At 47.8% G+C, this 13247-nt stretch overlaps 1 protein-coding gene across 1 annotated transcript; it reads right to left on the bottom strand.

Annotated features, from left to right (window-relative positions):
• Positions 1 to 575: 575 nt before the first annotated feature.
• On the bottom strand, positions 576 to 1030 carry LOC309558030 (small nuclear ribonucleoprotein Sm D1-like). Its single transcript, XM_082260953.1, has one exon. The coding sequence runs from the start codon at positions 970 to 972 to the stop codon at positions 613 to 615; it is 360 nt and encodes a 119-aa protein (XP_082117079.1). The 5' UTR covers positions 973 to 1030; the 3' UTR covers positions 576 to 612.
• Between the last annotated feature and the right edge of the window lie 12217 nt (positions 1031 to 13247).

Here is a 13247-nt window from a genome sequence, read left to right as displayed (position 1 = left end):
TAGAAATGTCACTGGTAACCCCAAAAGTGTCAAAAATGTCAGTCAAGGGTCCGATCTGTCCGCTGCAATGTCGCAGTACCGCAAAAAAAAATCGCAGATCGCCGCCATTACGCGTTTAAAAAAAAAAACAACAAAAATGACAAAAATCTTTCCCTTTGTTAGGAAACTTATGCGCAAACCAATCAAAATACGCTTTTTGCGATTTTTTTTACCAAACATATGTAGCATAAAACAAATTGGCCGAAAATGTTAAAAAATTTAGATTTTTACATTTTTTTGGGGGGAATTTCATATAAAAAAATTTGAAAAATATTGTTATTTTTGCAAAATTGACGCTCTTTTTTTGTTTATAGCGCACGATCAAAAAATCGCACAGGTGATCAAATACCGCCAAAAGAAAGCCCTGTTTGTGGGGAAAAAAGGACGTCAAATTAGTTTAGGTACAGCGTCGCATGCCCGCGCAATTGTCCGTTAAAGTCACGCAGTGCCGAATCGCAAAATACCCACTGGTCTTTTAGCAGCCAAATCCTCCGGGGCTTAAGTGGTTAAAGTCAACAAAATCTGTACAAAAACAATATTTTTGTTATTGTGAAGCTAATTTTAGTGGTAAAGCTATCGCCTTGGTCCTCCTCTTCCTCTGCCACGGCCTCTTCCCCGTCCACGACCTCTTCCTCTGCCACGGCCTGCAACAGCTTCTCTTTTCTTACACTTAACTTTTGGTTCAACATCAACAAGCAAGGTATCAAGGGGCAAACTGTCAGGTAGAATAAAGTATCGGATGTTATTGCCTCGTATACTCAAAGTCTCCAGCTGAACAGGTTCTCTGTTCTTTACGGTCATTTTGACAGCTTTCAAATGTGTATTCATGCTTACATCAACCCCTGTGATAGTGCCGTGCACCTGAGTCCCATTCTTCAGCTCCACTGTCACCGTCTCATGACTGAGTTTCATCAGGAACCTGACCAGCTTCATGACGGCTCACAAGCAGCGCACCACACTCTCCTTCACACGGGGCCGATGGACCTCACACCATTACTTTTAAGTGGTTGTAAACAGACAGAAATGATACTTAGTGCTCTGGATTGAGACAAGTGCACACTATAGAGGGATATGCTTTGTTTATATTTAATGTCTGAGGTTTACAACCACTTTAAGCTACACATAATACTTTAGAATGTGACTTATCCCCCTGCCCTCAGTCTATGAGTGGAGGATGAAGGAGCAGCAGCAGAATGATAAGTCATCACTCTGATCTCTTCTCCTGTCAGTATATTCCTGTTCAGCACATGTCCATGCAGCATACCTGTTTGGCTGCCCTCCCTTTTCACATTGACAGGCCACCTGTCAGTTTTTCAGGCTGACCCGATCAGTCCATCCATTGCTCTCTATGGAAGGGCAGATGTCCGCTGACACCCGCCAGCATTCAGCCCAGTCTGCTAAAAACGAATGGGGATCCATTCCCCATCTGGCTGATGGATCGGATGACAGTAAGATGGAAACAGACAGGCGGTCCTTTCCCATCCAACCGCTCCATACAGCGGACATGGATCTGTCATCCACCTGCTCAGCGGGGATCAGCGGAGGGATCAGTTTTATCTGTGTTCCTGCACAAATGTCTATAGAAATCGCCCTCCGAAGTCGCCAAAATTAGTACAGAAACTACTTTTGGGAATCGGTAAACAAAGTCTGCGTCGCACCGATTCGGATGGTGCCGTTGCCAGCAATTGGCTCTGATTTCACATGCGATTCGACATGTCCAATCAGACCAATGTAAAGGTGGGCTAAGGCACTAAGTGAGTTTAATTACCACCTTAATCAGCCATAGAATTTGTGTAATTAATATGTGTTCAGTTTTAAAGGTATGAGGTAGCAACCCTCTCTGTCCCTCTTTCCTCATTCGTCCCTCATTTTGGTCTGATCCATAAAGTTGTATATAAAATGCACTATTATCTTTCAAAAAAGTGTTTTCCAGTGCGGGAACCCCGAAGTATGGAGTATTCTGTCCATTTCTGGTCGCCAGTCCTCAGAAGGGATGTGTTGGAGCTGGAGAGAGTCCAGAGAAGGGCAACTAAACTGATTAGGGGATTGGAGGACCTTAATTATGAAGAGCGTCTGCAATCGCTTGATTTATTCTCCCTGGAGAAGAGACGCCTGAGGGGGGACATGATAGCAATTTATAAATATCTCAATGGGGATCTCAGCTTAGAACAAAGCTGTTCAGTCGAAGGGATTGCATGAGGACTCGAGGGCATACAATGCGATTAGAGGAGAAGCGTTTTAACCTCAGGCAACGTGGGGGGTTCTTTACTGTTAGGGCTACAAGATTGTGGAATTCTCTACCACAAGAGGTGGTTTCTGCAGGTAGTATGGTCTTAGACTTACATCTCAAGGATCAGAACATTCAGGGGTATGAGAGATGATTACAGCCACACACACCTAAAAGGTTGAACTGGATGGACTATTGTCTTTATTCAACCTCACCTACTATGTAACTATGTAACTAAACCTTTCATCCAATTTCTGCATTTGTATGTAGCAAGGTTTCCAGGCCTGTGGCCTGATGTGGGTCTGCCATTAGTACCGGTACTCTCTCCAGCCCATGTGAGCTGTGACCCTGGGTGTGACAACTGAAGCAGTGACAACTCCGGCATCTTTGTTTGTGGTTTTTATTTGATTTAAAGGGGATGGGAGAAGGGAAGGAGTGGGATACTCCTTGAGGCTTGAACTAATTACATGTGGGACTTTACTTTACTATTGGCGCCTCCCTGATGACAGCCGGCGCCAGCCAACGCTCACTAATGCTGTATATAGCCTGTAGATCACAAAAGTGCTGAATCCTCGACTATGAGAGCCGGGTCACACTATTGCGATGCGGGAAGGCTGCGAATTCGCAGCCTTTTCCCGCATCGCACACGCACCCCCGGCAGTTCACACTGCCATATGCGATCCGCTGGGGGTGTCAATGTAATCTTAACGACACCCCCAGTTTGATCGCATATCGCAGTGCGATCGTGCAGTTCGCACAGGATGGGATCGCACAAGTGTGAACCGCTGTGCGATCCGATCCTGATGCGGCTGCAAAAATGCCTCCTGTGCGTGTTTGCACCGGGTGCGATGCGAATTTAGCCATACAAACTGTATGGCTAAACTCGCACCGCACAGCTGATCGCATGTAATGTCGGAGCAGTGCGCTCCGACATTACATGCGAACCCGGCACTCGCATCAGTGTGAACCGGGTCTGAGTCCAGAAGATCCAGGACTGAGAACTGTAGAACTCCTGACACTGTTGTGCTGTGGAAGTCACTGAATACTATCCCCCCGCTTTGACTAGCTTGAGGTAGCATGGAATAGAACTCTGCATAGCTGTACTTGCAACTGGCACACTCTGTATAGTTCAGGGCCCAACTGCAGGCGCCCCCCTTTCACTTGAACTCTTCAGGGTCCACTGACTATGTACCCCCTCTCCTCAACCTAGGTACCCCCTTTAAAATTAGCTGGCACTGGATCCCAGAACCTCTTCCGGAGTGGTCCCCTCTAGCTTCAGGCAGACCCCCAGGGGCAATCCTCAGTAGTCATGACCTGTGTAGGCTTTCCTGGGACTGGACCCCTCTCTCTCTCCGCTGGTTCTCGGCACACTGGACCCCCTCAGCTCACTCAGCACACTCTGGACACTCAGACGACACCCCGAGACATCCACCTTCCTCAGACAGGAGGAGAGACAGCCGCACTCTCATTCCTAGGACTCTGCTCCTGCCAAAGACATCGTGTCATGTGCCACCCCCAAACTTATACCTGCTCCCAGAATCCTTTGCAGCCTAATCTGCCTCCTGGGGTAGTTACAAGCCTGGATGTGTCCCCTGATTGGGTTTCCTCCTCTGCCCTATGAGAAGCCTCTCACAGGAGCCAGTGGGGAGACTTCCCCTCACAGCAGGCACATCTGGAAACCATGAGACCCTGACTAATAAATCACAGCCCTGCTGTTAGGCAGACAAGGCCCACAATACTTTTACCTAGCACCTACCTGTAGGGTGCTACATGTAAATTCCAAAAGCCAGTATAAAGGAATAGTAGTATTAAAAAAAAAAAAAAAAAAAAAGCACTTAAAGCGGAGTTCCGGCCATGAAAAAAATGTTTCAATAAAAATACCCCCGGGACAGTCAGGGCTAGTACATTCCACAATGGATAGCCTCTGTACTGTCCCGGGTCGCACTTACCTGCAAGAAGAAATACTAACCTTTAAAATTTCTTCTCCAGCGCTGCCATCTTGGATGTGGGCAGCTGAAGCCAGCGCATCCTCTTCTGTGTCCTCTTCCGTGTCCTCTTCTCCCAGAATGCGCCGGCAGCACCGGCCCCGCTCGTCACTTCCGGTGCGGCACCGCATTCCTCCACAGCTTCTGGGCATGCCCAGAAGCTGTTTAGCAGGGAATGAGGCGCCGCACCGGAAGTGACGAGCGGGGCCGGTGCATTGATTCCTGGGAGCGATGACGTTCAGCTCCCAGGAATCATTGCAAACCGGAAGTGACGGCGCGGGCCGTGGCCGCCGAGGGAGGAAGTCGAAGAAAGGTGAGTATATCTTTCATACCATACAAGGTAAGTAAAAAAAAAAACTTAACTATCCATTTCCTTTTCAGGTGCCGAAAAGCAAGCGGATGGCCACAAAATTGATTATGTCGATTTTGTGGCCGGAACTCCACTTTAAGGGTTCAACTATTTTCTTTGTGTGTAATTGTCCTTTAAGGGGGAATGACTGGGGGTGTGACCTATGCCTACATACTATTATTATAATAGGGGTCCCTCGTTCTCATCCTGAAAAGTTGGAAGGTACGCCTTACATCTGCTCTCTCTTCATATCAGCATGCTCCATGTGCAGCTCTGATTGGCTTTTTGAATAGCTCCCAACTGTCCCTGATTTGGAGGAACTGTCCCTGATTTCGAGGGATGTCCCTGATTTGGAACAAGGTCCCTCTGTCCCTCTTTCCTCCTCATTTGTCCCTCATTTTGGTCTGATCTATATAGTTGTATATAAAATGCACTTTTTATCTTTCAAAAAGAGTTCCCCAGTGCTAAACCTTTCATCCAATTTCTAAATTTCTGCATTTGTAAAATGTCAAAAGCCAATATACTGGAATTGTAGTGGTAAAAAAGCACTTGTGGGTTTAGCTGATCCTTTTTTTGTATTATTCTCCTTTAAGAGGGCGTGGCAGAGGGTGTGTCCTATGTCTACATACTTTTGCTAATAGGTGTCCCTCGTTTCCATCTCAAAAAGTTGGGAGGTATGTTTTTGTGCTGCCCTGCATAGAATTGCATTATATTGATAGCAATCGGATTCACCTACTTACACTGTCATTCTGCTCTCTCCCCCTATCAGAAAGTTATTTGTTAGCTAATAGGCACTGCAGCAAACTGACTGTCTCAGTGCGCTGCTTGTCCCTCTCCCAGTCTGAGCTCTGCTGTACAGAAGACTGTAGGAGGATGATAACAAGTCATCTTCAGGTGCTTAGACTGCTTGCCTTTATTGATGCATCAATGAATACAAATCTGCGGTAATCCGTGTCTCAGTGCCATCTTAAGAGCATTAAAGGGCCCTAGGCAATGCAGTGCACTGGGGCCCCGCCTACACAATCACCCATGAGAAAACAAATAAAATGATCAATAAAGAGATATTTATTGGTACAGCAGTGCCAGGCTAAGGACAGCTTCCAAGTTTGGCGGCTGGATCCGGTGACCACACACAGGGACGGGAGTCAGACTCTACTGTCCTATGTGTGCCTGTTCCTGTGGAGGCTAACAGGCATTCCTGCAGTTGTGGGACCCCCCCCTCCACAGCCCAAGTGGCCTGACAGCAGCGCAAGGGCGACCTGCTAAGTTCGGCGGCGGGATGCACACGGGAATCGGGACTAAAGCTTGGCTGGGGCTGGGTTGCTGGGCAGGTGGGGCCCCCCGGTAAACTGGGGCCCCCGGGCAACTGCCCAGTATGCCCATTCGGTAAGATGGCCCTGCCGTGTCTTATATATCTGTCTGGAGTTTAGCTTTTATTTTAAATGCAAACAAGCTACCTATAATAAGCATGCTAAAAGCTGAAAGAAGATAGAATAGAACTATGCATGTCCAGAGACTGAGATGCAGTTTAATTCAGTATAGACTATAATATAAGCACATAGGGGCAGTCATGCTTGGGGGGGGGGGGGGGGGGGCTCATGAGCCCAAAGACAGCTGTGCCCTCTGCACCCCCTCCCTCCAGCACCTTGATTTACAGCCTGCTTTGCTCCCTATTTGTAAAATTTGTTAAAAAGTCCTATAAAGATAGCAGCAGATGTCCCCGAAATGTAATCTAATTACTGCTTTATAATACACCGGGATCTCTTTGGTGCAAAACAAATGATACAAACAATCTTCAAATAGGGAAACACACTGAAATGTAAACCTGGAAAATAATAATAATAAAAAAAAAAAAAAAGAATCCTCCAATCGCACTCTGCCTAATTATTTTTTAAAAGCCAAACAGTTGTGGTAATCAGGGCGCGGCGTTGCCCGGCGTTCGGCCTGTCATTTTTAATCAGGTTTTTTTAGGTAATTTTTTGTCCCGTCCCTCATTACGGAATTGTTTATCAATAGGTGCACTATGTGTCAGTAGCTTTTCCCATCAAACCAGGTCTGACAAAGACTTGCTCTGCCTGGGAACGAAGCAGCTAGGTGAAACTAATTCTGTAGATGTTTGATTCATTAGGAGCTTATTGTTAACGGGGATGTCTGATTGTAAAGGCTCAGTGAAGCAAAAGAGTGCAGAGTAATCAGTTGGATTTATACTTTGCAAAGCTCGGAAAAAAAAAAAAAAAAAGAATCAACATCAACCTTTTGGGATATAGCAGAATCCGTGCAATGCCCCCAGGACTCAGCCAACCTGAGAGCAGCCAAATAAGGTCATCGTCCATGAAGCTTTTCTGTAGGTGATGGGAGATATAGGAGGATTACTGCCATATGGTATCGCCTGCTATGAATCCCTCTGACTTAAAGGAGAATTACAGGCCCTTTAAAAATCCTCAGGAAACGTAGGTAATGTCAGGTCAGGTGAAGTCTGACTTTATTTTTTTGGGGGGATTGTGAGCCACAGCGATAAAAATGTCCCATTACCGCCGCCATCCTATTACTTCCTTTCCTATCCTGCAACAAGTATAACTAAAGGCAAAACTTTTTTAGTTTTGGATAGAATGGAGATGGATTAGAACAGATGTCAGTTTTTATTGCTGTCTGTGCCCCCCGTTAGGGAGATCCCCCCTCTCTATTGGCACTTTTCCACTGCAAGTACTGGCTCGGCTCCACTCGGCACTGCTTAGCCCAACTCGGCTCAGTTTGCTTTTCCACTGCGTGGTACGAGTCGGCACCTTTCAGCACTGTATAGGCTCTACTCGGCTCGGTTTGCTTTTCCATTTCAATAAGTTTTTATTAAAGATTTTCAACATACAATAACATTTTTCGTTAGCATTACATAGAACAAGATAATACAACATGAGAAAATATAGCTCATATCACAACTTGTACATGCATTACACAGAGCTCCTCAGATCTAGCTAATTCCTTAGGGAACCTCAAGTTCGTGCCAAGCGATACAGCCGGGGTGCCCCTGAGGGCCCAGGTGAGATACCCAAGGAGCTTGGCACCCCTTCGGGAGCATACTGTGCCCATGCCCCCCGGGCTCCCACCCCCCCCAGCCAAATCTACATTAAGCGTCTGTGGGTCCCTAGTACACTAATCCCATACCTTATATCTCTTCCTCCCGGCTAACCGTAAGCATGGGATAGAACCGATCCCTGAAGACTCTACTGTGATAGGATACATAACAAGAATGGAGTAGATAACACTCAACAGTTGAAAACCAGTAGACTATCAACTGGACAGTCCAAACAAACAAAACCTCCTGTATTCAGTAAACAATCAGCAATACCAATTTACAAGCAAGTGAACAGCAATCGTGCTCAATTAGGGTATTTATCTAGCCACCCTCTCCATTGCTGCTGGAATGTTTGGAAATTATTTCCCGAGCTAAAAAAATTTTTTTCATACGAGTGAATTATTTTCACTCGGTTGATGACTTCATAGACCGTGGGGATTTTGGTAGACCTCCATGCCGCCGCTACATTAATTCTAGCCGCCGTTAGAATATGTGAGAGAATACATCTATGTTCTTTCGGGACAGACTGAATGCCTAAATTCAGTAGGGCCAATGACGGTGTCATAGGCAGTTTTAGCCCCGTAACCGCGGCCACCAAGGCGTAGATGGCCACCCAGTAGCTCCGTAGTTTCCTACATTCCCAAAATGTATGAAGTACAGTGCCCCTCGCTCCACATTCTCTCCAGCAAGCATCCATAGAGTCCTCGTACATATGGACCAGTCTGGATGGAGTAAGGTAGCTCCTATGCAATAGTTTAAGAGCACCTTCCCAGTGGTTAGTGCAGTGCGTATATTTAAAATAGGATTGTACAGCTGCCTGCCAATCCCCAATAGAATATTCTGCATCAAGGTCCCTTTCCCATGTTACCATACACTTCAGTTTGGACTGGGCCTTAGGTTGCGTCAATACTCTATAGAACCAAGATAACCCGCCTGCTCTCGGTTTCTCCGAAGTGAGGTACTCCCACACCTCCTGAGGCACCTGTACTCGCCATTCCGGGAACTTCAGGTGATAATGTCGCAGTTGTGCCAGAAAAAAAAAGCCATAGGGGGCGGAGGAGGACAGGACCTGGGAATAGGTAAGGGAGCGCTGGGCACTAGGGCTGGGACACCTCAGCGAGGGAATGAGAAATTCGTAGGAGGCCAGTGTGAGGTCTTTAGGCAAAGTAGGGATTCCAGACACCTGTCGCAGAGCCCCCCATCCATGAACTGTAGCCTGAATGGCCGGAACTCCAGGAAGATGGAGACTCCGCCCAGTTTGAGCCGCTATTAGTAGGGAGGGAAGGTCTCTATTGGCTACCAGGGCCCTCTCAATGGTAACCCACAACTTATCGGAGTGGGGGTTACACCATTCCTTAGCCTGATCCAGGAGAGCCGCTGCCTGGTAACTTCTAAGATCCGGCAGTCCTACACCCCCCCAGCCCCTAGGCCTGCGAAGGGTAGAGTAGGAAAGCTTGGGTACTTTCCCGTTCCATAAAAACTTCCTAAACTGCTTGTCCATGTCATTAAAGAAAGGTTGTGGAACGATTATAGGTATCGTTCTGAAGTAGTACAAAATTTTGGGTAGTACCAGCATTTTAAGCGCAGCCACCTTGCCCACCCACGACAATTCGTGTTGGGCAATGTGAGACAGATCCCTATGCACTATCTTAGTTAATTCAGAGTAATTAATCAAGTAGGTAGAGGCTATTGGAAATGATAACCGTATGCCCAAATATAATAAGGACTTAGAAGCCCATTGAAAGGGATGTTCTGTCCTCAACGCCTCTAGATCTCTAGAGGGGACATACATCGGGAGGCACTGGGACTTGGTAGTATTCAATTTGTAATACGAGACCACCCCATACTCATCCAGCACCCTAGCCAGGTTGCGCAAGGACGAGGGCGGGGAGGTCAGAGTGAGTATGACGTCATCTGCAAATAACCCTATTTTATGTTCCCTGTCTCCCACCCTAACACCCGATATGAATGGGTCAATCCGAATGGCCTCCGCCAGTGGCTCCATAACTAGGGAGAATATCAGGGGAGACAGAGGACACCCCTGGCGGGTGCCATTTGTGATCGTAAAGGTTTCTGACATAGCTGTGCTAGTAAAGACCCTAGCCGAGGGAGTAGTGTACAAGGCCGAAATGGCCGAGCAGACAGGGCCCCGAAGCCCAAATTTCGATAACGTCGCCTTTAGGTACCCCCAGTGAACCCTATCAAACGATTTTTCCGCATCGAGCTTCAGGAACACTGAGGGCACCCTGCGACTTTCCACCACAGACAGGAGATCAAACATCCGTCTAGTTCCATCGGGGGCCTGCCTGCCCGTAACAAATCCAACCTGATCACTTTGCACTAGTAAGGGTGTGACCTTCGCTAGTCTTTGCGCCCATATCTTTGCATAAAGCTTCAGATCAGAATTCAGCAAGGATATGGGGCGGAAATTCTGTGGAGCATCAGGTGGCTTCCCCGGTTTTGGCAGCGCCACTATGACAGCTTGAAGCATCTCTGCTGGGAAAAAAGATCTGGTCATAGCGGCATTAAACACCCGGCCTAAGTATGGCGTTACTATGGAACCGAAGGTCTTAAAATACTCGGCTGAAAAGCCATCCGCCCCCGGTGACTTATTAGGAGGCAGAGAACCAATAGCCATCTCAATTTCCTGTTCCGTAATAGGGGCATTTAAGCTCGCCAACATCTCTTCCGAGACCGTGGGCAGGCTCAATCTTTCCAGGAACCGCTGTATACCCTCCGCCGACGGTTGCGGTGAAGCCGCATCGTCCTTCAGATTATACAGATCAGTATAGTACTTAGCAAAGGCATTAGCTATCTCAGACGGGTGATAGACAGTGCGAGAGGTGTGAGGATCCTTCAAAGAGGATAATTTAGCCTGTTGTTGCCTCTTCCGAAGATAGTTGGCCAACATTTTACCCGTGCGATTTCCAGAAGCATAAAACCACGCTTTAGAGCGAAACAGCAAAGATTGGTGTTCCTCCAACAATTTAGTTCTCACCTGCGCTCTACAGTCATTGAGTTCCAGCAGCAACGTAGGTGTAGGGGTGGCCTTATGTCTCGTCTCTAGGTCCTTAAGTCGAGACATGAGAGAAGACATAACCTTTGCACGTTCCCTTTTAACTCTAGAGGCCAGCTGTAGGAGTAGGCCCCAAACATACGCTTTATGTGCACACCACAAGGTAAAAATATCAGTGTCAGACCTATCGTTATGTTGGAAAAAGTCCTCAATCTGACCCCGCAACCGCTCCCCGTGGCCTGGGTCCCCGGAGAATAGAAACGTTGTTCCGCCACAAATGTACAGGCACCTCATTGTGCTTCTCCGCGACCACCACAGAGACCGGGGCGTGATCAGACCAGGAAATGGTATGTATAGTGGCGGACTCCACCAGACGCAGCATAGACAGGTCTGCCACAAAGAGATCCAGTCTGGAGTACGACTGATGGGGTGCCGAGAAATACGTGTAGTCCCTCTCTGTGGAATTGACACATCGCCACAGGTCATAGAGATCAGAAGTGTGCAAGAACCTCTGTAGCGTGGTTCGTGCATGCCTCTGAGGGAGGGTACAGTCCAAGGATGCATCAGTTATACAATTGAAATCCCCACAATATAGGAGGAGACCCCTCTTGACTCGGTCCACTTTCTTAACCAGTGATCGTAGAAATTTGATTTGGCGTTGGTTAGGTGCATATACATTAACGATAGTATATGTGACATTATTAATGTCACATATGAGTACTAAATAGCGACCTGCGTCATCCACAATCGTGTCATGCAGCTGAAACGCCACAGATTGAGATACAGCTATTAGAACCCCTTTTCGCTTGGTCGCATCAGAAGCAGTGAAAATGTGGGGGTATCGCTTATCTGAGCATTTAGGCTGTTTAGATTTCGCAAAATGGGTCTCCTGCCCACACAGAACATCCCCCCTAAGACTGCAAGCCTCCCTCCAAAGAGACCGCCGCTTAAAGGGGCTGTTCAATCCATGGGCATTTAAAGTAATACATTTTAGTGGCATGAGAATTCAAAATATAAACGAGTAAGGGTCATCCCGAGGATGAGACTAGCGTCATAAAAGAGAAAATGATCATCAAAAAAAAGCAGGGAGTCACTGAGTATACTCTCACCATACCCAATAAATCCGTCCACTGGAGCAGAGCCATGAAACCTCCCTACTGCGGGAGTGTACTGAGCACATGAGGAAAGTCCAAAGTCCACATTCAAGTCGGTGCTTGTAAGGAGGCTGAAAAAAACAAAAGAAAACAAAAACACAAGTCCAAAAAACATCACAAAACATGACACAGGTAGAGTATGGGGAAAACCCCATCATGCGAACTCAATCGCAAGTAGTGGGTAGGGGGGGAACAGCTCCCACCGTCCAGTTCCCTCCTGGACACCAGCCCATAGAAAAAGCGAGGATTATCACCCCCAACCGTGCCACAAACCCCCGGTCGTAGGGGTAGTGCAGGATCACTTTACCAAGGTCCACTCCGGATCCAAGTGTGAGGGAGAGTTGGACTCATGCATAGGAGCCTCCGGATCAGGCAATAGGCCCCAAGTCTTAGCCAGACGAAATCCCTCCTCCTCTGTATGGATAACATAAGTGCGGCCTTCTCGTACGATAAGCAATTTTGTGGGGTACCCCCACGAGTAAACTACCTTGTTGTTCCTGAACAGTTTCGTCAATGAAATCAGCTTCTTGCGGGCAGCCATCGTGTACTGAGAGAGGTCCGCATACACAGTGATCCCTTGGTATGGGTCAGGGAGAGGGGATGTCCTCCTAGCCATTCTCATGAGGTCATCCTTCACATGAAAAAAACGGATCCTCGCTATGACATCCCTAGGCACTTTTTCAGGCAGATGCTGGGGTTTGGGCAGGCGATGAACTCTATCCACAATAACCTCACCAGCTAAGGTGTCAGGCAGCAGGGCCATGATGAAAGCCTGGACATAGGAGCGCAGTTCAGCAGGAGGAACAGTTTCCGCTACTCCCCGCAACTTAATGTTGTTGCGCCGATTTCTGTCCTTCAGTCGGCCAATTTAGCTTTAAGTGTCTCCACCTCATCCGATGTATCGTTGTGAGCGTCCACCAGCTCATTATGAGCCACCGAGAAATCGGCCATCTTTACCTCCACATGATCCACTTGGTCTCCCAGGCCTGTCACATCGGTTCTGAGATGTGTAACACAGGACATAAGATCTCTATATAGCGATCCGGTAAAGGTTAGGAGCATTTCCTTCATTCTGGTATCGTTGAGAGGCTGCCCCGTTTAGGAAAGTCTCTGATGTGCTCATAAAATTCCAGAGTGCTGTCCTGGGAAATGTCTCCCGCCCTGCTATCTCCCACATAATGATGGTCGGAAGAGCGCCGTGGAGCCGCCTTCTTCGGGCTGTCAGACGGAGAGGGACCCGGGGGAGACCTATGTCCAGAGCCCGGGGATGGTGAAGCCTGGGAAGGAGAGCCCACCAAGCCACCCCCCGGGGCTCGTGAGCCCCGCTGCGCTGTGAGTAGGCCACGGCGCCACTTTGAGAGCGCGGCGTGCTAGTTGAGGCAAAAAAGTCCGTACGTTTGCGGGGCT

The sequence above is a fragment of the Pelophylax lessonae genome (assembly GCF_965119305.1).
Source record: "Pelophylax lessonae genome assembly, chromosome: 6".
Lineage (NCBI taxonomy): Eukaryota > Metazoa > Chordata > Amphibia > Anura > Ranidae > Pelophylax > Pelophylax lessonae.
Note: the sequence above shows the minus strand (reverse complement) of the source record. Positions and strands in the feature narration are given on the sequence as shown.